The sequence below is a fragment of the Mesoplodon mirus genome, assembly GCF_964341445.2.
Source record: "Mesoplodon mirus genome assembly, chromosome: 4".
Classification (NCBI taxonomy): Eukaryota; Metazoa; Chordata; class Mammalia; order Artiodactyla; family Ziphiidae; genus Mesoplodon; species Mesoplodon mirus.
In genome coordinates this window covers 123,942,860-123,968,904 of record NC_138979.1, presented here as the reverse complement: position 1 = coordinate 123,968,904, position 26,045 = coordinate 123,942,860, and the positions used below count along the sequence as shown (strand labels likewise).

Below are 26,045 nucleotides of genomic sequence, written 5' to 3'. Positions count from 1 at the left end.
TGGACTTCTGCCCATATTTTAGATGGAAAAAAGTAAAAAAAAAAAAACAAAGAAAAAAAAAACAAAGATGAGAGAGAACAAGCTTGGCAAGCAAAGGCTCAAGGAAAAATAAATTTCTTCCTTTCCCTAAGAAGGGTTCTCCTTGTGTGTGTCAGTCATAGCTCCTGGAGTCAGGTCAAGGAACCTATAGCTTTTTCTGGATATATATTTTCCTGCTTTGTAGGGTATTGGCTGCACAATCTGATAAGAGCCGTGACTAAATGAAGCCTATGATTCGTATTTCCACAGCCACAAGTGTACTGGCTATTTCTCCTCCTCTGGCTTTCCTCCCCCCTTTGGCTCTGGAAGGTTCATTACTTACAGTTACTGTAGAATCAATCTGAACTGGCCAAAATCAGTGATGGAATTTATAGCATAATAAATGCCCTGTCACACAAATGCAGTTACACATGAATTGGCTTTTGAGCAATTCTTTACATTGCGGGGTGTACTACTTTTTTTTAATCAATTTACCAGAATCATCTTAAGCATATTTTGAGAAGTAAAATCCTGACAGCTACAGAGCAGATTTTCCCAGAGGCAGGTATTGTTGCAGAAAAACAATATTATTGATAAAAATCTTAGCATGTTGGAACTTGGAAGGGAAACTAAATACATCTATTTCATTCTTCACGCCAGTCCTTTAGAGCTCCATTTTCTTAACCTCACGTTGCGTTCCACTTTCTCTTTAAATTTTTATTTTTATAAAAGTGCTTTAATACATCTCGAAGCACACTAATGAACTGTTCTCTAAGAAGAACCAGCCTTACTAAAGTTGGCTTTGAGAGGCAGGCAGAATTTGAAGAGCACTGAAAAGATAACGCACAGATTGGGGTATCAATGATTTTCCTTTTTGAGAGTCTGCAAGTTCTAAGATAACATTGGTATCTGGCCCATTTTTCTTGCTAAGTGCCCATCTTATGGGTGCATCCTGTTTTACAGCATTCTGATACACAGAAAGTTGAACTTGAGCGTGAAAGACTGAAAAAAAAAAATATCAGAAAGACAGATGGCAGGCCGTCCTCCCCAGAACTCAGTTTCATATTATGCATGTGATTGCTAATAGGCAAGCACTAAAAAACAATTTTCCTTGATGGAGAGGAGCTGATAAATTGTCAACATAAAGTTAGACTGTGGTTGCTCCAGTTATCAAAAGCTCGTCTGTGAGTTTGGTCCCATCAAGGTCGGCTTCTTACAACCGTAACAAAATTTATGAATGCATATGTCTATAAAGTGACTGAAAACAACCCCCAGTGCATATTTGTTTATTGTGCGTCAGCTCTGTGTGGCTTTAGCACACGCCAAAAAACCAAACACACACCCAAACCCATTTTTTGTCCAATTCTCTTTTCTAGCCTCTGCATCTGATAATGAAAAAGTCAGGAGCCAACTGGGGATGTGATTTCCCCTTCTATCCTGAGAGCTGACTTAAACAAAAAGATCTCCTCTTAAATGGCTCCTGCATGGTTTGGGAGGGCACTCCATGGGGTTGCGCTAGCTTTGCAGTGACAGAAGTGGATGCATTTGAGAGCAATGGGGAGCACTGATTATTCAGAGAAGAAAAAGATGTTTGAGAAAGAAAAATAAATAAAATCAAGCGGTTAAAAAGCAACTCAACTAATGATCTGCAACACACAGCACCGAAGTATTGTATTATCTTTGATAGCAAGATAAAGCCTATGCAGACACTGCAAAAATAGAGCAAAAGTGATTTTCTTCTTTTTATTTTTGAATATTTGTTTTTAAAAAAGTAATTAGGTGTTCAATCCAGGAATATAAAATTTTATTTTCTGGGGAGAGGGAGAAGAGAGAGGGCGAAAGTATGCTCATAGTGAAAATCCAATAGCTACATACTGTATTTGATTTTTAAACATATCACTTACAATATTGAATATTTGCGTGGTTATCACATTCAGATGTTATGTCATTGGTTGCTGTTCATTTGAGAACAGTCGTTTAATTGCAGATGAATTGTAACTGATCTGACATGCAGAGATCTTTCTGGAACAAAGGGACTGGGTGCTCAGATAATACTGTTTATAAAGGTTGCTACAATTACTAGAAAGGCTGGATAGCTAACCAGCATTAGAAGTAAATGAGTTGATGAACAAATAATTTTTTTTTAATGAGAAAAAACTTGTCATCCTTAAAGCCAGGGGTTTTAGTAAATGGTATATATAAGGGAAACCTTAGGCTGCCTGAAATGTCAGCTTTGCTTATATTGTGCCAAGTACTCAGACATTTCCCAGAATCTAGATACCTAACAGTGTACACACCAAGTAGTTGGGTGACTGAAGTCTGTGTGAGTCTTCCTTTTCTGATTCATTTTGCAATCCAAGACTTCAATGCATAAAGAATTTAGGTTTTTTTCTTGAGTTACTGGCTCTAGAAAAATCATATTTCTGCTTTCAGAATATCTATTTATACCAGCATCTAAGATTCAAGGGGGGGTGAGGGGAGGAAATCCCTGTCCTCAATATAGGGCAGAATGATGGAAGGAAAAATACACTGAGAAAATTCCAAAGGGAATTATTCAATGACTTAAATCCACATACTTATTCTCTTATCCTAGGGGCTGAGAACAATCTTCTTGGTCTCCTTTTCAGAAAATAGTGATCTTTTTCTTGAAAGCAAAAGGTTTAGTTAGAATGAAACAGTCTTAATCTTCATTCTTATTATCCTGAACACTGATTAGCCCATTGGGCTGGTATTGTACTAAATAAATACAATAAAGACTTCTTTATTAAATAAAGACTTCTACTCCCATCTACATTTGCTGAGTCAGATTAGATGTTTTCACTCCTGATTTCCTTGAGGACCAGATTTCCTGCTGCTCAATGCACTTGATGCCTTCATCTCTTTGCTGATACTATTCCATCTGTGTAGAGTTCCTTCCCTAATATCTCTTTAGGGTAAGTGTATCCTTTATGAGCTGGCTAAAATCATGTTCTCTTTGAGACTCTCTCCTCTTCCACCAGACATAATCATTTACAGATCTTCTTGGACTTACGATGGAGTTGCATCCTGATAAACCCATCATCAGCTGAAAATATTTTAAGTAGAAAATGCATGTAATACACCTAATCTAATGAACATCACAGCTTAGCCCAGCCTACCATAAACGAGCTCAGAACACTTAAATGTTAGCCTGCAGTTGGGCAAAATTATCTAACACAAAGTCTTTTTTTTAAAAGCTAATTTCACTTTATTTTTTTTACAAATTTTTTGATTTTGATTTTTATTTATTTTTGGCTGCATTGGGTCTTTGTTGCTGTGCACAGGCTTTCTCTAGTTATGGCGAGCAGGGGCTACTCTTTGTTGTGGTGCATGGGCTTCTCGTTGCGGTGGCTTCTCTTGTTGTGGAGCATGGGCTCTAGGCACTCAGGCTTCAGTAGTTGCAGCACATGGGCTCAGTAGTTGCGGCTCGCAGGCTTTTGAGTGCAGGCTCAGTAGTTGTGGCACGGGCTTAGTTGCTCCGTGGCATGTGGGATCTTCCCGGACCAGGGCTCAAACCCATGTTCCCTGCATTGGCAGGCAGATTCTTAACTATTGCACCACCAGGGAAGCCCACAAAGTCTATTTTTAAAGAAAGCATTGAAAACCTCATGTAATTTATTGAATACTGTACTGAAAGTGAAAAAGAGAATGGGTACAGAATGGTTGAAGTGTATCAGCTGTTTAACCTCATGATCACAGGGCTGCGGCTGCCCAGCATCAGTGAGATTATTGTATTACATATCGCTAGTCCAGGAAAAGATCAAAATTTGAAATCTGAAATATAGTTTCTACTGAATGTCTATCACTCTTGTGCCATTGTAAAGTTGAAAATTCATAAGTCAAAGCATCATAAGTCAGGGACCATCTGTCCTTCCTCGCATTGCCCTTGAACAGATCCCTATTACAGCACATATTGTATTATTGTCTTGGCCATTTCTTTGTGTGCCTGCATAAGTCTAGACTCTGTTCTCTGGACCAAGGACTCTCTTTTATCCATCGTTGTCTTCCTAGTACCCAGTACAGTGTGTAATACACAACAGGTACACAATCAGTATTGACTGCATGACTGAGTGAAATCAATTCCTAAATACTTGGAACAAAAGGTGATGCTAAAGAATGAAAATTATAAATTGTTCTTAGTTACAATAGACTTTTCTTTTGATTCCCCAGTTTATTATGGATGGATAAAGCTTGTTTTTGAAAATGTTTCCATTACGCAGATGGAAAACTTTGGGGGAAACCACATTCTGAAACTCTGGTTGGAACAATTAAAATTAGTTATTTCATATCAGTCTTGAAGGAACTGAAGTTGATAAGCTCTTGGGTCAGCGTATGCCTTGTTCAGCTTTCTTTAAAGGCATGGGGAGTAATAAAGCTTTCCATTTTATCTTCAGTAAAATAATACTGCTGAAATATCACCTCATTTCTGATGTCAGTGATGATTTCTTCTTACCTCCATGATGTCAAAAGGGAATTATTATTATTAGAATGACAGATTACTAATGATGCTGTAAAAAAAGAGGAAGAGCTGAAATCACTACAATCCAAACACCCAACATATCCCTTCTTGTTTGAGCCTTACCATTTGGAACTCTGAACAGAATCATTCAGCAATATCATAGCTGTGTGAAAATTATTCTAAGTAGGAAGAAAATCAAGAGCAGGTGCCTATGAATTCTCACTAGCAGAGCACCAGCCTTGTAACACGTTCAGGACTGGATGGCATGATTAGGAGGTGTGATTTATGTACGCGGGAAGAAAAGGATCCTTTGGGGGTCAAAATGTGTCATGGGCTCTGTGGCACCTCCACTGATGCTTTCCCCAAGGGGAGAACCACTGTCTAGGGAGGAAGTTTGGACGAGGGGCCTCTCCGGGCTTTGGATTCTGTTTCCCTCTATGGCACGGTGATAGTATGGCCTGTTGGTTCTGGGCTTCATTCCCTTTTCACCTACTGACTGGCTTGCTGCCCATCCATGTTGACTTCTGGGCTCTAATTCACTGTGATTGACCTAACAGGGCTGAGGGCTTGAGAACAGGGAAGTGTTAGGCACCACCACTTTTGTGTCCTAGAGGTAAAGTCCACATAACTCAAGGTTCCTCCTATGTGCCGAGATGCTTGGGATCTGGGTCCTTAGGCAAACTGTATCACTCTCCTGATCTTTCCAATGCACAGAGAGAAAAGATGCATTTCAGAGAGAAGATAGTAGTTTATTACAAAATAACAATTGACGAATAAGAATATTTTACATTTCTATGCTACCTTTCTTTGAGGGGTTTGACACTTACGATATCGCTAACTCCACTTATCGTTAAAGAACTCAAAGACTTAACTGCCTCTAGGGCTATTCCAGTCAGGTTAAAAGAGGCGTTTCCCTTCAACTGGAAACATAACTATTTCAGACAACAATAAGCCAACTGCAAAAAAATTAAAGGGGAAAAGAGATAAATTTAATAAGAACATGATATTGTCTGTTATTTGGCATTAAAAGAGTACATATTGCGTTAAAGAGAGTAAGGAAAAGAAATTTGTCACTGCTCATGGAATAAGGCAAGAGAGTATTACTATCAAATCATCATCTTATTTTTGCCCTCAATTTAGGATCTAGATTGATTCCTCAGGGTCTAGTCTAGCCATAGGACAAGGTACAAAGTTGACTGAGCTCTCTCTAAGGATTACAAAATCCTCCCCAGACCTCTTCTCCCTTGCTGCAGTGATTCGGTTAAATGTTTGCTGGAATATTTCTCAAACCAGCACTGCCCACGAGGCAATATGGCAGCTCTTGGTAACTGTGTGGCCTTTGTTGGAACTTCCTGGCAGGCCTTAAGCTCTCTCTTCCCAGGAGTCAGGGGCCGCTCCTATTAGGCAGATCCTCTATTTCCATTCCCCCCTGAGTATCCCAGAGGGGCTTTCACCCTAATGTAGAGAGCATATTCTAGGGAGGAAGTAATCTCAACCATCAGATGACTAAAGAACACTGAAGGCAAGTCATATCGTTGTTTCATTTCTAGCAAGGAAACAGAAGCCCAGAATAACCAGGCTGCTTGTCCAATGTTACATAGCAAGTAAGCAGCAATGTGCTGGTAACGGGATGAAATTTTCTGAATCCCCTCACCAGGTGTGCCCCTATTAAGCCACTCTGTTTTCATGACTTCTACAAGGAGTCGTGAGTTTGAAGGACATTTAACAAGGAGCTGTTGAGAACTGTTAAATATATTCAGAACTACCAAGTAATAATCAAGTGACTCTTGATTGTACTTCCAGAGTTCTAGACACTAGAATTGGGTATAAGTGGGGTACAAGTTAAATACATGTTGATTTTCAAAAAACTGAATATGGTAGCATGAAAAATATGTCATAGAATATGTCAACCATTAGTGAAGGTTTTTTAAAAGGAAATTGAAGAAAACTTCAATTAGTAATTACTAATTGAAGTTTTACTTCAATTAGTAAAACTTAGTAATAGGGCCTGGAAACTAAAAAATTCTATAATTCTATTGGATGAATAGTCTCATCTCTATATCCCCCTTAAAGGACAGGAACATTGACCCAAGAAAGGAATATATTCTGGCCTTAGTTAGTACAGACGATGCCCAATATTTATAAATTCCTTCTTTTTTAAAAAAAATGTTTATTGAATTTCTACTATGTGACTGAAACTATGCTAGGAGCTTCACCTTACACTGTCATGGGGGAGAAAAATTATATACAGACAAATTTAAGATATGTTAGATTGTAAGTGTTCTGAAGAACAGTAAGGCAGCAGGATAAAGCAGATGATGGGGGACAGAGGGTGTCTTGAGCTATTTTATAGGAGGTGGTGAGGGAAGGGACATCTGAGCAGAAAGCTGCAAGAAATTCAGTTGTGATCCATGGGTATACCTGAGGGCAATATATACTCCAGGGAGAATAAAAAGCAGGTCCAAAAGCCCTGGTGAAAAGGAGGTGTAAATACTGCTACCCGTCAAACAATAACTTATATGGATTGCTTCTGTAGACCATTGCCAGAAATAAGCTGAAAGCAGTGTTTCCAACATGGCAACTTAGAAATATCCACTGCCCCACTGATAGTTCAGATTAAATACACACACACACACACACACACACACACACACACACACACACACAGGCACGCAGTTAAGGCAGCAGGCCAAAGTCTCTCTTGAATATTACTACAGAGGGTTGAGAACTGATTACAGAGATGACTCTTGTTTAAATCAGTCTTGTAACTCAAAGCACTTTGCAATGAGGCCATTCTTTTAGTCTGATAGTGGAGGGCATTCACAGAGAGACGGAAAAATGAGATTAGTCCCTCGTCCCCTAGGAAGTCACTATATGAGAAGATAGGAACTCCAGGATCCTGGCTCTTTTTCTGTACTTGGAATGAATCTACCAAATCTTCTCTGGAATGTCATGTATGGTACTCCTGAGATAAAGCTGGGCTCAAGCCACAGTGGTGGTCTGCCTTCCTCAGGGGGTTCAGTTTATGTGTATATAGATGCTTTAAGCAAACCGTGGAGACTTGTGGGCTTATAGGAAACTAGAAGCTCCATTTATTCCAGAGATCAACAACACAAATTGGCCCTGCCCCTACTTCATTTCTTACATTAAAGGGCTATATTAGTCTTGCCATGATGCTAAATCAATTCCAAAGAAAACCATTTGGTCTGGGTTTCTTTTGTTAAAGGGGCAGATGATGTATTTCAGTTATATTTTGTATCTTCTAATCAAATCCATATTCAGGACACTTGAGCAGGGAGAAATTTCCCAGAAATAAATGCATTTTCTATATTTAGAAGAAATCATTTACTATTCTAGAGCACATGTAACTTCCAGGAGACAATCAGAAATATTATTGATGAATTACTACTTTTCCATAGTTATAGGTGCATATGCAGAGGTGTGGAAGTTAAGGTTTTGGACTGTCTAGATCAACCTTTATCAAACTCATAATACGAGTTCCATAAACATGAAACTTCACATATGAACATGTATTGTGTGCTCACCATGGACCAGGCATTGTGGTAGAACTGACTGTATCTGCACTATCCACTTTATTTCACAATAGTCTTATGAAGGAGGTTCCATTGGTACTCTCACTTTACAGGAGAGGAAATAGATGCTTAAAGAGGTTAAACAATATACTTAAAATCATTGAGTCAGGAAAGGCAGGAGGACCAAGTCCAAATTTTGGGCTGTTTGATGTCACAGCCTATGTGGTTAATCACTCTTCAGTGAGATAGTTTTGAGGTAACGAGGGTCAGACAAGGTACCATATCTGGAAGCCCTTGAACTCTGTAAAGAGTTAGGTAATTGCTACTTTGGACCACTGGATCAAGAGATTACTCTAGGGAAACGGAAATTGTGGACCTTTGTGGTTATTGTTGGGGCATCTCAGCACATCCAAGAGTGCTGAGCTTGAAAAAGCGAGGGACTGTGCTTATGTTTACTTTTTGTTCTTAAGTCTGTTTTTTCTTTCTTTTAAAAATCTTTTTAATTGGCCAAAGTCTCATAGTAGATGATATTTTAAAATCTGTTAGATTGAGAATATACTTACAAAGACATTATGATAATTTTGGAAGGGTATTCGTTAGTTAAATGACTTTATATACAGAAAGGTTTGTTAATTTTTGCATCATTGATGTCATTTTCAAAGTGATCATCATTTTCATTATTCTTAGCTAGCAAAGACTCAGAAAGCCAAACTGAAAAGATCTAGAATTAGTCAAACATGGGATGCTCTTGTTTGTCTACCTGCTTTCTAAAATCTGTACAACGGAAAATGAAGTACCTGTAAGTTAGCAACATACTTGGGTGGCAGTTACTGACATAGAGTTTACAGACACTTCACAGAACGGCTAGTGGTTATGCCTCTAGTTGGTAAAATAGCTAGCTGATTAGTCCCGGCAGAAATGACATATCCCAAGCTGGAACTACTGTCATGTCTTGGTAATGGGAAATGAATTCTTTAAGATCAGAAACAATGTCAGTTATATTTAAAATGACACTGGAAACCCCGTTGTAATGGACAATTGTGCAGAGGTGAGCAGGGACTATAAGGAGATAATAGGATTTTAAAAACTTGATTTTATTGGTTCTCTCCTCTATTTGCATTTTTCATCAGGATAACCTCTGCCTGTAAGTTCTACCCTGGAAGTTTCTTTCTCCTTCAATTTATTCTGGGTGTCTGGGTTGAGGATTGAAAGGCAATATATATGTAGTCTTAGAAAGCGTGAATGGGTTGACAGAATTTTTGGTCTTCTCTGAAAATTCATCTATTGATTTGACAAGACAGTTACATTTTGTGAAGCTTGGAATACCATAGTCGTCATTTCAAGACAACACAAAGCTGAAGCAAAGGCTTCAGGAGAAGCATTGATATGTCCGGACACCTGGAACATTTCTCAATCTCAGACTGGAGAAACATCCAAATGGCATCTAATCTGTCCACACTTGTCTATGAGGAAAGACTCCTAAGTGATGACTTTCGTGTATGCTCTTAGAAATCTCCAGAGAAGGACCACCTCCCCATTCGCCCCTACATTAGTGCTGGTCATAGTTCCAAGCTAAACTTCTCCTGGTACAATTAAAACTCACTGCATACAGTTACCCTCTTGGGCAAAGAAAGAACCAGCCACCCCATAACAACACTTCACATATTTTTAGCAGTCTTTAACAAATCACGGAGTTGTGCCAGAATGCAGGATATTATTGAATATTGCTCTAGTTTTCAGAGATATAGAGCCTCAAAATGTTAATATTCAGAAAAAAGTCTTGAAAGATGATTTAATAGAAATAAAGTGGTGATCACCAGATGCCAATATGAAATCCTGATGAATAAGTGAGGCTAAGATGACTTTATTTTTTGTTTTCTGAAAGGAATTCTCAACTGATGGCTCAAGGGAATGCTGTAGATGTGATATATTCTGATTTGCATAAGGTGCACTGGTACAGAGTAACGATATTGTAGCAGGCAAGATGGAGGAATGGGAGCCAGATCATGGTAGAGTCATCTGGGTGCATAGCTGCTCCAGTGGTCACATCCAAAAGACACTGATGTCAGTTAGCAGGTTCTGTAGTGGTATGTTATAGGTCTCAGTACTGTCAGCATTTTCACTCTTATCTCAGAAAAAGAGAGAGCATGAAATTCAATTCAATTCCATTAACATTTACTGAATGGCAACTACATGCAGAATACTATGCTAGGTGCTGAGGGAAGAAAGCAGAATAAGAAAGCACCCATTATCCAATGTAGTATATGGGAAAGAAGAAGGAATTTGAAATTGGAGGATCTGGATATTTCTCTCAGTTTTGCCGTTTACCATTTATGTGACTTTAGACAAGTCAATTCATACTTCTGTGGCTCTGTTTTACCCATCTTCAAGATGGAAAACAGAGGCAATTACCTAAAAGAATTATTGGGAGGTTCATATGAAGTTCTATAAAAGTGCCTCATAAAATGGAGAGAAAATAGCTAGACTATGTTATTTCATTTGATCTGTAGAAAGATTCTTTGGGTTACAAACTAATAATAGTTTTATCTTACAGGTGAGAAAACCAAGGCACAGAGAGCTTAAGTAAAAACTAAAAATGCTATTTTAGCACAGAGGAGAAGGGACAAGTGCATTGGGGAAGATGCAAAGAGAAGTGATATTTGAGTGGTGCCATACTGGTTGAGTAAGAGTTTTCCAGGTGGAAGTGTAGCAGAAAGGCATTTTAGGAAAAAAAATATCATGGCCAAAAGCACAGCAGTGTGAGTATGCAGATGTATTTCAGGAAAGATGATTGGACTGATTTTATTAGAGCATCAGTACTAAGAGTTCCAAAAAAGAATGATGGAGATGGTGGTAGCCAAGGACCAAATTCTTGAATATGTTGGCACAGTGAACCATTGAAGACTCGGGAGCAGAGAAGTAAATGATCACTGAGACTTCGGGAAGCTATTCCATGGAGCAGAATTCACAGTAGAGTGGAGAAGTAAATCTGCTGGGAGGTAATTTGGGAATTTCTCACAACAGATCCAGAAAAAGGCATTAAACTGGAGGAATGGCAATAGAAGCAGGTGGATTCAACCAACTCTGGCAGCACAGTAAAGTGGCAGGTGATCAAGAGGGAGGGGTTGATATCTTAGTATTATAGACTTGGTTTAATAAGAATTAAACCAAGAACTAAAATCCCAGATGGTTGAAACAGTAGTAATTCCCTTCTAGTCTGCTATTATCGTGAGTCTTGTCAGTATACACATTCAATCAGGAACACGTTTGCATATGAAAAGCCTTCAACTCTAAAATTGACCTAGCTGTGATTTTGACATTGGAAATCCTAGTGACGCGACCAGGAAACAAAGGAGGACCATGTGCCACAGAAAATAATTCTCAACCACAGATAAAATCTTTTAATAGTCGGTATAATTTTTATGAAAAATATTTTCTGAGAAATACTTTTTCAGAAGATTATGTGCATGTGGGGATCAAAATGTAAATCTTCACTTTGTCCTTTTGTAATCTAGGAGTTGATGTCTTTTGTCACAGGACTTCAATATGTATTATTAGCACTAAGTGGGCGAAAGGGAGGGAGAAATGTGGAGGAAGGAAAGGACTACTGTGATATTGGTGAAATAAATTCTGGAAGATGCACTAACTTGATTTCTTAATAAGTACCAAAGATATCATCATATTAAATAGGGTTTTGTGACCTGAAATCACTGGATACACTTCAGGGATTCAAGAACTTCCTGATGGAAAATGCATTTACCTTGGGAGAGGTGCTACAGATTTCATCAAATCCTTAAAGGCATCTATGACACCCCAAAGAAAACAAATCACTGTTAAAATTATGGAAGTGCCTTACTCTACAGAATGGCTGCAACCATGAATTTAAAAAAAAATGAACAAGAGAAGATTTTAAAGATGTTCATGTTTGTGGGCTTAGAAAAGACAAAAGAATTGCCTTTAGCTAATTAGCACCCTCTAATTTTTTGCTTTTGTTACCTCATGTTTAGATATCAACAGAGATTCTTAAAGCTGAATTATATCAGCAGCCTGAATAAACTAGCAGACCTACACAGTATTTTCTCTATTATTATTTATACTTTGACTCTTTATACCATAAGGAGGTTGGATAGATTTCAGAAATCATTTAGCTCAACACGTAGCTACAGGCAAATCCATAGCCAAGTCATCCCAGATGGGGGACTGTTTATTTTTAAGTATCTGGAGCTCCCCCACCCTCCCTTAGTAATCTGTTTGTATGTGTCAGAGCAGGAACTCCCGGAACTTGCGGATTTTCAAGGAGTCATTCTCAGCACTGTATAAACATAACAGAGATTCTCTCTCTGTCTGTGTTCCCCAGTCGAGGATGTTGTACCATACCTTGAGAGGTAGGACATCACCATGTGTGTGGATAAATACTCTAGAAATCACAGTGGTGCCGGTGGGCATTTAAGAATAGGTTATAAAATGGACAGTACCACCCCAAGGGAAACTATCCTCCAAAGACAAGAGGTAAGGAGGCGACCCTATAAGTCTTTCCTTCTCTAATTTCCCTGACTACATTATCTCCTTTTGTCCCCTGTGCTATACCTAAGAAGTATACAGGGAAGTAACAGGGAAGAGCCCTGTTATGTTAAGATATGTGGCCAGCAGTGAGACCTAAACAAGAAGGAAGCCCCTGAGGCTTAAAAAGTGGCTGGTCCAGGGCTTCCCTGGTGGTGCAGTGGTTGAGCGTCCGCCTGCCGATGCAGGGGACGCGGGTTCGTGCCCCGGTCTGGGAAGATCCCACAGGCCGCGGAGCGGCTGGGCCCGTGAGCCATGGCCGCTGGGCCTGCGCGTCCGGAGGCTGTGCTCCACAACAGGAGAGGCCACAACAGTGAGAGGCCCGCGTACCGCAAAAAAAAAAAAGAAAAAAAAAAAAAAAGTGGCTGGTCCAGCTAATGCACCACTGTGGATTTCAAAGCAAATGGGGACAGAGACAAGGAATGTCAGCTCACAGCTGGGAAACTTCATTGGAGGAGAGAGGGTGACTTTCCTGAGGCTTGGGGTGTGGAAGCAACGCCAATTTATATCCCACTCTCTACCTGAATTAGCAGATCCAGACTGGCACTTCTTTGGCTAGAATTCTTGGTCCTGGGTATCTGAGTGGGTATCATATACCCTAGAAAGGAAGGTAAATCTCTGTACACCAGTGCTGTGGAATATGCTGAGCCACCAAGGGAAGGTCTTAATCAGACAAGAGGATTTTCTTTTAAAAACTTAGATTAATTTTTCCTTTGCTGAGGTCCAGTTTGTGCTGAGTGCTTCTTTGGACTTAATCCATTAAGCATTGAAGCAGAGGAGTGAACAGGGCAGACTTTGGAACCTAAATGCCTGGATCAATCCTGGCTCCTCAGTAGCTACTTAAGAGCTGTAAGAATGAATATAGGCAAAGTATTGAAACTTTGAAAGCCTCAGTTTCACCACCTGCAAAATGGGCATAATAATAGACCATAAAGCTTGAACAATGCCCGGCACAGAGGAAGTTTTTATATAAAGTTGCGGGGATTAGACAAAATAAGTATAAAGCGGTACTGTGCCTGCCAATGTTCAATAAGTGGCACTTCTGCTACTATTATTACTGTCAGTGACAACAACGATAACACTAAAGAGTGATGGAGAAAGTGAACAGCCCATGTGCCAAGGACAGAAGAAACGGAGAGAGATACAGTGACTTGCACTGAGCAAGGCTGAACATCTTGAATCTTTAACTGAGGGAAAAGAAAGCAGCAATCAATGGTAATAAATTAGGGAGAATATTGGGAGTATGGAGAAATTATCATCTCTGTTTCTTTTTATTTGTGTTTATTGTGTGGTGGTGGGGTGATTACTAGTTTTATTTGAATGTTTTATAAGCTGTTAGATTTATTTACTGAGAATGAACAGATAAATAGGGATGTTATTCAGCTGTGTCATGTCACGGCTTCTCATCAGCTCTTCTGCTAACTTCCAGACAAGGTTAATTAATGAGGGAAGTTCACTGTGGAGGAGGAGGGGAGAGCTGGGTCTGTTGAATGATTCTTCTTATTGGGGGAACAGTGGATGAATCAACTCTCATGTTAGCAGTTCTGGGAGGAAAGTAGGCATTGGATGGAGACTTTCAGGATATCTTGAGAAAGAGGTACTGTCAGAGGAGTATGATCACTTTAACATTATATAATTTGATGGAAACTGGAACAGCTTCTAAATCTCTTCTAATCCTGGATGTTCAAGGTTATGCTTTTTACTATTTTGTTTCCCTTCTTAGAGCAAGGTGTCTTAATCCTACACCAGAGGAGCTCCAGAAACACTCTTCTTCCATTTATGTTTTCATGGAGGTCCCTTTTCATTCACCTCTCATAGGTGACATGTCACCTCCTCAGGGAGACCTTCTGTGACCCTGTCTAAAGTGGTCCCCACCAGCCACTCCCTCACATTACCTTGCTTCACTCTCTGCCTAATAGTGTGGCCTAGTGGTTAAGTGCGGGGGACATGGAGCCAGACTCCCCGAGTTCAAACCCCAGCTCTGTCCCTTCAGTGTGTGAACTTGGGTGTGTAATTAACCTCTCCAGCCTTAGTTTGTTCATCTGTAAAGTGGAAACCATGAAAACGCTTTCCTCCTGGATTGTCATGAGGACAATACACATAAGCTGTCCCACGCTCAGCATATTGTAGTGCTCACAGATGTTAGCTACTGTTGTTATAGCCTTCATCGTTCTCTGAAATCACCTTCTTTATTTATTTACTTATTATGGTCTCTTTCCCCCCTGTTCGTTAGCAGTTGGCAGGGACTTTTTGGTGTTCAAAGGTGAGTTTAGGATTTTGAACAAGCTCCATATTAGGAGTTCAATAAACATTTGTCAAAATAATGAATGAATGTTCTGTCAGTATTTTAGAAATTAGCTTCTCCAATTTCAGATCATGTAGCCAAACAGCTTGACTGAGCTGTCCGAATGACAGAACCAACAGAACCCAAGCCAATAGTCTCTTGCCTAGACTGAAACTCAAACTATTTCTCTATATTGTTGTTATTATTATTATTTTTTTTACCATACTCCCACTGTTGGGCAAATAAAATGTTGCAGAGCTTTACAATCTCTAGTTTGTTGTATGAAAGTAAATCATTTTTTGTTGGTTTTCAAAAAATTAAGTTATCTAATGATATTTAATTACACTAGATATTGCTTTTTCAAAATATACCTCACCTCTTCCACCCTTCTTCCCTTCTGGGATATGCCTGCTACAGACCAGGAAAAACCAGGAAAGGTGAAGAACAAATGCTGACAGAAAAGTTGGAATGCCAAGAATGCATCTTTCTAGCATTAAAATGACAATAATCACTACACCTATAGTTTGCTTATAGAATTCCAAACTGGCTAAGGCTACACAGTTAACAACTAATAAATGTACAGTGTTTCCGTGAGGCAGGAAAACACATGATGGTCCTAAAGATAGTCTGTTTTTTGTCCTCTGACATATCCCTCTGTAACAGGCCAACAAATCCCTCTGTAGGGGGAGCTACTGCACAGGGCGCTGCCCGGGGCGGGGGGGCTCTCCCTTGCTTTGAACCCTGTTAAAGGTTAAGGGTGTTCCACACGTGCCCTTTGGGCTGTAGGACAGCTCAGCTAAAAGTCATCCTTAGAAGGACCTGCTTTACCACAACCTTCCTTTTTACAGAAGAATTAATGTCAAAGAAAATGCCTGATTCTGAGCAGCTGCTAGCCTCCTGATGACTTATGTAAGGTTTTTAAAGCCTGATGAAAATGACCGTTACCATCCCTGACAAGGTTACGGCATTGTCCCACAAGAACTGGGCTACTGGACGCTCTAGACTCCCCAGTGGGGAAAGGTCATGCCGGCCACAGCGACAGTGCATTCCATCTGTTTGCCCTCCTCATATAATAAATATTGTTTGAAAGATTGGTTAGTGTGTTGTAAAACTGATAAGATTCGGGTTGCCAAAGGCATTTCATGAATTTCATAGGTCTTAATTTATGTTGCTATAGTAACTGAAACGTTGGAATTTCCCAAGATTAGAAAGCTTTTATATCCTTAACCTTAGAATGGTAATAATGTAGATTATGACTCTGGGCTTGGTCTTTGCTGTTGTGCGGAACATATTTTCTGTATGTGGAGTGTTCTATCTATGCTAAGGTGTGACTGAATGTTCAGTCACTGTGATTTCAAAATTAGGATTTCTGATGTCCAACCTGATTTTCTTATCTACATGTATGAATCTTGGTGGCCAAGCTGTTATTAAAATGGACAGTCTTTCTCTAAAGAGAAAGGGGGGATTGGAAGGGGGAGGTGGGAGAAGTAGAATTCTTATAGTAGTAGTTCTAGAATGGTCATCTTAAGGACGGATGTGAATCTGGCTCACCTTCTCCATCAAAGTGAATTTCTAGCATGTGCTGAAGCACTTGATGCATTATTAACATGTGTTTTAAGGAAAGACACTCGCTGAGGCATTTAGTGCACCAGCACTGTCTGAAGTGCGAATGAGGGGTGTAATGAATCCCCTGCCTTGAGACAGGAAGATAACTAAGAACCCTGTGGGCTGCTCAAGATCACATGTATTGATTATATGGACCCAAAGCAGCTGGGAAACTCAATGCAAGTGACCTAGGATTGACCCGAGGCAGAAGTCTTTCCCCTGCTGGAGCCCAGCTTACCTTATATCCTGATGATTTGATGTGCACGCCACGTTTGGTCAGAGTAGATTTCATTCGGATGAAAAACGAACGCTCAAGGGTGTTGTCAGTGGTTAGCAGACTGGGGCTGGTTGATTCCACTGAAGAATACAAAAAAATACATACACATGATTTAGATCTCTACACAGCCCCTCTCAGCTACTGCTCAGGTACGATCCTTGAGTTCACTAAAAATAAATGACTGATGGCTGCTAAGAGTGTAGTAATCAATTTACCTCATTTAGAAAATGTTTACTTTGCAGAAAATAAAAAAGAAAAATTAATGTGTCTGAAGAAACTCCTTTCCAGTTTCTAGCAAGAGCTTTTCAGGCCTTTTAAGTTCCAGCAGCTCCCCAAGTGGGGTCTGATAGTAAGTAAGTAACTGTAGCACATCTTGAGGCTTGGCTGGTGCACATGGAGAGAACAGTCACAAAAAACAAGGACCCCAGAGATTTACGGGATCAACCAAGACTCGGGCAGAGATGCTTCTGATGAGAGTAAGGATGACTTGCTTTTTGTTCTCCCTGCAAATACCTTCTTGGATCAGTTGCCTACTGGGGAGTTCTGAGAACCATGGCACCATCAATATTGGGCAGCCATACCCTGGCCCGTGTCCTTGCCCTTCTGAGTCAGTTTCCTTCACTATGGGGAATAAGAGGCATGAAGTCTTCTCAGTTGACTCGAGGTAGAGGGCTGAGAATGGGATATACAGACAGAAACAAAAACTACTCCCAGTGTCAACCTTCTCTTCTTGTCACTAGTGGCAGCTTGTCCCCTGCCCTCATCAGAATAAATAACAGCCTCTATGTTTTTACTTCTTTGCTTCCGATATGGGAAAATCATAGTTGCTTCCCTTAAGCAAGATAGTTACTCTTTCCATTTAAATGTATTTACACTAAGCAGAATATGTTTTGACTTAAAATGGTATTTTGCAGCCTTGCTGATCTAAAACCATCTTTATGCAAACGGGCCAGAAGGCAACGTGAATCTATTTCCTTTAAAAATAAACTTCCAAGGTGTTTTATAAAGTTAAGTATTTTCCTGAAAAGAAATTAATTTTGGGGTTTTAAAGCCTAATAATATTCTAATTTTACTCTTCTAAAATAGTAGTTTAAAGTTTCTCTTATTCTAAAGTAAAGGAAAATACGTGTCCAATAACAAAATTTAATTTCTTTTGAGCAGCCCTACAAGAGCACTAATTTTCCCTAGGATGAAGGTCAAGAAATATGTGTAAAGAGATTTAAGAATTAAGTAGGGGCTTCCCTGGTGGCACAGTGGTTGAGAGTCCGCCTTCCAATGCAGGGGACACGGGTTCGTGCCCCGGTCCGGGAAGATCCCACATGCCGCGGAGCACCTGGGCCCATGAGCCATGGCCGCTGAGCCTGTGCGTTCGGAGCCTGTGCTCCGCAACGGGAGAGGCCACAACAGTGAGAGGCCCGCATACAGCAAAAAAAAAAAAAAAAAAGAATTAAGTAGGTGTGAAAATAGCTATTAAAACACAAAGAAAAATAGGCAAAACAAGCTTTTCAGTTTTAAATTATGAAACATATCCCATAAATTTTTTTTTTTTTTTTGGCCGTACGCGGGCCTCTCACTGTTGTGGCCTCTCCCGTTGCGGAGCACAGGCTCCGGACGCGCAGGCTCAGCGGCCATGGCTCACGGGCCCAGCCGCTCAGCGGCATGTGGGATCTTCCTGGACTAGGGCACGAACCCGTGTCCCCTGCCTCGGCAGGTGGACTCTCAAGCACTGCGCCACCAGGGAAGCCCCTCCCATACATTTTTAAGGGAAAGAAATGTCTATTTTTTATATTAGACTTGATGCTCAGATGAAAGAAAAATACGAGCTACTATAATAACAAGCCTTGCTATTTGTGGTCTAGGGCTTTTCTTGTATCATTCTTGTCTTAATATGACTATATTTTCCTATATTTACAGCATTTCTCTTCTGGGGTGATGGAACCACTGACAAGTGTCCCTTCTTATGTGTCTCTCTTAAGATTTTCTTCTTTTTTTTGTCTTAGAGAGCACGGATCTGATGTCATTTTCAATGTACAGCTTTTTATCACTCGAGGGAAAAGCAGAGCCATGTTATATTTAGTACTTTCATTTCTTCTGATTAAATATGAATTACTATGAAATTTTTCTCATCATCTAACACGCTATAATACGCCAACAGCTTTTTAATACACTATATAAGCACAAACTTCTGCTCTAAGAGTTTAATTTGCCCCTCTAATCCAATCACATCAACCTTATTTCTCTTATCAGAGATTCCCATTTTGAATTAAATGAGCTCATTAGTTTTAATCAAAAGCAGAGAGATCAAAACTTAAACGTAAATGCTTTAGATCAGAACTGTCAGTCAGCCGTGCAGTTCTATTTTACTAAAACACAAGATCAGAGACCCTTAGAACCGATTTTTTCTCGTAAGGGATGCCGAGAGCTTGAAGATGCTATATCCCTTTTTTTTTTTCCTTCCTCCCAAGGACAGATTATACATTTAAGGTTAGACTTAATTTATAGCACTTTTTCATCCTGGTGGAAGTGGAAAAGTATGCCAATCTACTAGTGTCCTTTTCACATTTATTGGCCCTGGTCCTCAGAGACTTGAACTAACGTGAAGTCATCAGAATCCACACCACAAACTTAGCCTCAACAGTTCAGCTCTGTTCAGCGAGATTGTGTTTGCAACAGCTGAGGAAAAATGCAACTTCCCAGAAAAGCGAACTATGTTTTATGGCTGGGGTCCAGGATACCCTGACCCAGGAAGGAAGGAACCATGTAACTGTGAATAATTCAGGCATCATTAGAAATTGTTATCGTTTTTAGTACGTGGAACTGCACAGGTAAACACTTAGTGGGCACTTTAGAGACCCCAGCAAAGGTGCTTCCCGCTGGGTGACACAACGGGAGACACGAGCTTCCCATGAGCTGTGGAGCCGAATGCTGTGTCCTGCTCTGGCTGGGCAGTGAACATAACGCCCCCATCCCCCTGCCCCATGTGTTAAATCTCCAACATATACAGGAGCAGCGTTCATTAAACCCAGGACAACTGGTGTGAGAGGAATGCTGAGGTTAGATTTTGCACCAGTGGAGCTGAGATTGAAAATCTAATCCTCAAGTTGTCTTTCAGGAGCATAGGGACTGGGGGGTGGTCAGGGAGAAGAGAGAGGGCAACTTCGCAAAGAGTTTGATTTCTGATAAAGATTTCTGCTTTAATTCCACATGGCCTTCTAATTCTGAGGACAGGGACAGAAGTAACCTGCCACACTGGCCCTTCCAAAGGATACGTGACAAACTCATTCCCAGCACACACGTACACAGCCACGTCTGCTCAAGGGCTGGCAAATATGCTCTGGTTATCCCAGCTCTGACAGTGGCGTCTCTCATGCAAAGAGACATATTATCTGCATGTGACAGGAGCAGCCACTTTAGAACAGACGCTTTCTAAGTGTCTCAGGTGAGAAGCACGGATTGTGATGAAGGTTCTATTGGGAGAGAGCCAAGGGAGCATGGCCTTGGTGACGTGCGACATGACTGTAGCACTGAATAGAGAAAGGATGTGTGTGTGTGTTGGGCGGATAGGACGAGAGGACAAAATAGTGAGAAAAGTATCCTTAGGACTTCTGCTCTATAAAGACCGTGGAACCAATCTATGTCAAAAAAGCGTATTGGAGTGCTTTCTAGATATCACACGCGTTTCTGTCAGCTTTTTGAGACAGGCCATGATTGCTGCATGATCTCATAAGAAATCTGGGATTCAGAGAAGTTATATCTGCTGCCAGAGACAAAGGAGAAATTGATGGGTAAAGCTGGATTAAGTGGTCAAAGCCCAGATATGGCCAGTTTTGACCTATGAATTATAAACAAGGAGCTGAAAAAGAAAACAAAAACAAGACCCACACAACTGAAAGCTAGATAAAGAAATAGAATCTCTTTTGGTGAATCTCAAGGGCCTCAACTTTTAAGTAAATCTAAAAGATCTCAGCTCGTGGGGCTTCCCTGGTGGTGCAGTGGTTGAGAGTCCACCTGCCGATGCAGGGGACATGGGTTCGTGCCCCGGTCCGGGAAGATCCCACATGCCACGGAGCGGCTGGGCCCGTGAGCCATGGCCGCTGAGCCTGCGCGTCCGGAGTCTGTGCTCCGCAACGGGAGAGGCCACAACAGTGAGAGGCCCACATTAAAAAAAAAAAAAAAAAAAAAAAAAAGATCTCAGCTCTTGAAATGTCAGTTTTTGCATATTTTGTGAAATTTACAGAACAATTTATAGCAAAAGTTGTAATAATTTTTATGTTGGCAAATTCCACCATAATGTGAAAGCATATCTGCGTTATTCCACCTCTGTTTATGATTCCCTAACTGGTACTGTAGTTGCTGCTTCCTTATTATTATTGAAGGGACAGGAGGTGGTGATGAAGGTAGGGAAGAGGAGGTGGCTGAGAACCATCTAGTTCTCACTGGCCAAGCCAAGGGCCAGGTGTATTCTGAGCACTTCTGGGATTCTCTCCAGGGCCCCTGCAAGTGGATGAGGCCAAAGCATAAAGAGGGCCTTTCTTTTTAGCGCACTCCAAATGTCTGTGGTGCAACCCTAGTGTCAGAGCCTCCAACTGCCATCAAATCCTGATGGGGGTGGGAGAGAAAAGAAAAGTTAAGTTCTGAGAAAAGTCAAAACTCCTCAAGTGTGAACATAGTATTTTTCCTTTTAAAGGAGAAGTGGCATTGGGCTAAGTTATTAAAATATGAAGTTAAATATACTCTTCCACCACTTCATTGCCTAAATGAATCTTTCCTTTTTCAGAAATTCTGTGCCAAGTGCGAACAACCAAAATGACTTTCACAAGACAAGGGAAGAGATGTTGGTTCATTTTGCAATGATCTTGATAAAGCCAAACTGTTTCACTGGCGTATGCTGTTACCTTTGTTAGATACTGATGTACTTTAGAACTTTAGAATGAGTATATGTCAAGTATGTAACAAGTTATTTCTTTTCTTACAAAAATGTTCCTGGACTTCCTCAGCCACTTGGAAGTTAAGTTTGATCATGTGGCTTTCTGTGGCCAGTGGAATGTGAGCAAAAGTCATGTCACTTTCAGGTGGAATTTTTGAGAAGAGCAGGTCGCGAGGTGCTACTTTCTCTTTCTCTCTGCTCTGGTGATTTCCAACATTTCAGATGGTGGCTGCTCCATCAGCCCAGGTCTTGGAATGAGGAAAATGTGGGACAGACTCTTTAGCCCACCCTCACAGAAATAATCTTTGTTATAATTTGGGGATTGTTTTATTTACTGCAACATAACTTAGCCCAAACTGACAGATGAAAATACCAAATCTTTATTAATATATAAAAATATATGTTGTCCAAGTCTCCTAGATAGTCAGTGGTAGAGCACACAGCCATGATCTGTTTGACTCCAAAGTTCATGATATGTCCAATATTCCAGTTCTTACATTTATTTATATTCTCATTTTATCTCTTATGCTAGGGCAGCAGGGTGGAGACAGGTCTAACTTTGATTCCCTATAGCACATAGCATGGTTCCTTAAACCCACAGCAAAGATTTATATGTATATACATATACGTGTGTGTGTGTGTATATGTATACATATAAATAAGTATAAAATATGTGTATATATACACACATGTATTATTTACATATATTTAATATATTCAATAACTAATATTCATTAAACATTGACATTAATGTAATAAGATCTCCCCAACTTAGTTTCCCAATAGTAGGCCAATGGTAAAAATAAATCTTTTCTCACAGAAATTGTCCCAGTGGATTTTATGTTTATCCAGGATGACAACTGTGGTAATCTAAAAATACCACAAATTCTTCAATACTCCTCCTTCCAAAAGGTGTAGCCTACTTCCTTTCCCCTTGAGTGTGGGCTAGACTTGGTGACTTACTTCTAAGAAATAGCATGTGGCAGAGTTGGCGGTGTATGACTTGGTCATAACAGGCAGCGTGGCTTCCTTGTTGCTGTCTCCTGGGTCATTCACTCTGATGGGAACCAGCTGCCATATTGTAAGGACACTTGAGCAGCCCTATGGGGAGGCTAATGTAGTGAGGCACTGAGGCTTCCTACTCTCAGTCACGTGAGTGAGCTTAGATGTGGACCCTCCTGCCCCAATCAAGCATTCAGATGACTATGCTCTGACTGACATCTTCATGGCAACCTCATGAGAGATCCCAAGCTACAGCTAACTCTGACAAGCTGCTACTGGATTCCTGACCTATAGAATAAGATATCTTTGCTTTTTAAAAATCTATCAGGGGCTTCCCTGGTGGCGCAGTGGTTAAGAGTCCGCCTGCCGATGCAGGGGACGCAGATTCGTGCCCCGGTCTGGGAGGATCCCACGTGCCGTGGAGCGGCTGGGCCCGTGGGCCGTGGCCGCTGGGCCTGTGCGTCTGGAGCCTGTGCTCTGCAGCGGGAGAGGCCACAGCAGTGAGAGGCCCACATACCGCAAAAAAAAAAAAAAAACTATCAGTAGTGAGGGTAATTTGTTATGCAAAGATAGATAATATAACACCCACGTGGAACCTCTTTTTGGACAAATCATAGCCTTGTTTTGATATGTGACAACCATGTACGTGGGTAAAACTCATATGATTTTGAGAAGGAATGCCTTGCCCAGAGTGTCAGTACCTGGTGAATTCACATATGTAAGGAAAACTACCTGCAGTGCTGATTTTTTTAAGTGGGGTCTGTGTTTTCAAAGCTAAATGCTCAACTGATTTTTTTTAATGTGCAGTTTGCAAAAGGTGCTGTCAACAGCGTCATCTGCAAGACTGCGCTATCTTGAAAGGCAGGCTTCACGTCTTGCTTATCTTTTGTTGTATCTATTCCCTGCTCTTCTCCAGCCCCCACTCATCCCCCCCAGGTGCCTAGGATTATGTTTTACATAAGTAGGCACTCAGTTTGCATGTTGAATACAGTAATATTCGGATGCATTTTTTTTTTTTTTTTTGAGGTACGCGGGCCTCTCACTGTTGTAGCCTCTCCCGTTACGGAGCACAGGCTCCAGACGCACAGGCTCAGCGGCCATGGCTCACGGGCCCAGCCTCTCCGCGGTATGTGGGATCCTCTCGGACCGGGGCACGAACCCGTGTCCCCTGCATCAGCAGGCGGACTCTCAACCACTGCACCATCAAGGAAGCCCGGGATGCATTCTTTTAAGAAGAATTATTCATTTTACCCCTGCCCATTCTCTCACACCAAACATCTTGTCCCAAGAAGTCTTTTTTTTTTCTTTTTTTGGAGGAGAAGGAATCATTATGTCCTCTTCTTGTATTCATTTCTAAGGAAGCATTTCTTGCTAAGTGATATTTTGAGAGTCATGGACTAGTGGGTGTGGTAGTTAAAAGAGGATTGGCCTGCTTTTGCCCAGAATTAGAGAATACTTTGCTCTCTGTCTTTTGGGAGTTGGTTTCCATCCCACTGGGCTGTCCTCTGCCATCCTCTACCATGTGCCAGGGTGACTTTGAAGGGGGTGATGGGCCTTCGTAGGCTACACTGAGATCCTCGGCCACTGGCGGGGAGGCAGTGCCCACCATTTTCTGTGGACCCAAGTTGTACCACCTTTTGGATGTCAGGCAAATGCAGTTGCAGCCCCTACCCTCTGGCTCAGCAATCAGCCTCTCTCAGCTTCAGTGCTTGCTCTGGAATATGATGGAAAAGCCAAATTTATTGAAGTCTCATTAGGGCTGATTCCTGCTCCCACTCATCTGTGAGTCTTCAGCTTTGTTTAGAAACTTGTGAATCATTAACTGAAACTCTAGAGCATAGCTGTGAAAATAATTGTGGTTCAATAATGATGTAATAAACTTCTTTCAGTATAACATTAAAAATAATCCGCTGAAAAAAGAGGCAAAAATAATAATCTGCCAGCCCATGCCACCTGTCAGTACAAGCTCCCCGGCAATATCTGCCTGCCTTGGATGAGAATTGTAATGCATAAGGTTGGTGGTCAGGTTTTCCTGCGCCTGGCAGGGGTTGCTACTTGGGGGGCTGTCCCCTGAGGGAGAGGAGAGTGCTCAGCTGCTGCCTGCTGCTCCACAGTTGGTGTTTGGATGATACCACTCTGGGGGAAATACACACAGTGTCAGAGTCAAGCTGCTACCAGTGGGTGTTTCTATACACAACTACTAAGCTTCAGGAAAGTTCAAGGGGAAAAACTGGGTATTGTAAAGATAGACTTTGAGAGTGTATGATATCCCACACGACCCGTTCTGCAGCAGGCTGTGTACTCCAAAGAACATGCCATCTGAATACTGCGACGGTTTTAAATCTTACTGGAGACTCCCCTATAAATGTTGCCACTTGAGGGATCTATTCTGGGAGAAAAATATAGCATGTCCTCCCGGGATGCCGCTTGGATTCCATTACCAATATTGCTTATGGGATCGAGTGTGGCAGTGCTTTTATCATGACTATAAAGTGGTTACGAGCCAATTCCTCATATAAAACATACTCAGTAACATTGAGGCTTTTTTGCCTCTTCTGTTTCCTTCTTTTATTTCCTCCCTTCCTTTCCTTTCTTTCTTTCTTTTTTTTTTTAACGACAAACACGATGTCAGACAAAGGGCATCAGGACTTAGTCTTTGTAGTACAAAACAAAATAACAATACATAAACACCTTTGTGAAGGCAGCTTGAAACCCCATGTTTTCTATTAAAAAGTCATGTTCAATCTTCACTGTTGATAGAACCGAATAGCTAACACAGAGAACATTGTATATCAGAAAGGTCAATAGTTATTATGAGCTACAAATATATTTTTTTCCATCCTTCAGGCTGTTTAGCGCATATCACAGCATGAGCAGCTGTCTTCTTTAATGCTTTTAAAATTAGAATCCCAAAGAGGAAGAAAAAATTATGGTTGCAATGATTGCTCTTTGCTTTTGTAAGTTTACTTTAATATACTATTTTATATACATGAATCTTCGGTGCAGCCTATCCATGGGGGCAGTAACTGGTTGCCAGTATCGAGTTGAACTGCCAAGTTTATTTTCTTAGCGTTCTGGCCAAATCTCCATCGCAGGCACAGATGTTGTCGACATACCATATTTTCAAAAGGAGTCGTATAGAGGAGTCTGGTTACAGAGGCACTTGCAAACACACACATATGCATTCTGCCTTTTCATTGCTTTAAAGGTCTGTGACTAACTACAACAATGCCATGTGATGAGAAACAGTTATGCAGCGCTGGGTGCATAATCAGGCAGTGATTCCAACCATTGATACACAAAGTATCACTCTCCACGTGCAAAGTGCAGACGTGTGGCCTGAGAGGGCACCTTTTAGGTTG

The 26,045-nt window shown here is 40.9% G+C and overlaps 1 protein-coding gene across 12 annotated transcripts in view; it reads right to left on the bottom strand.

The window, feature by feature from the left end:
- The window catches only part of NPAS3 (neuronal PAS domain protein 3), a gene marked incomplete at its 5' end in the record, with an annotated part of 875,991 nt that overhangs the window by 48,214 nt on the left and 801,732 nt on the right, over positions 1-26,045 (bottom strand). For all 12 annotated transcript variants that reach the window (XM_082619883.1, XM_082619879.1, XM_082619884.1 and 9 more), the window contains one exon: positions 16,716-16,834. In XM_082619883.1, coding sequence (XP_082476009.1) covers positions 16,716-16,834 — 119 coding nt within the window. The remainder of the gene's footprint in view (positions 1-16,715; positions 16,835-26,045) is intronic.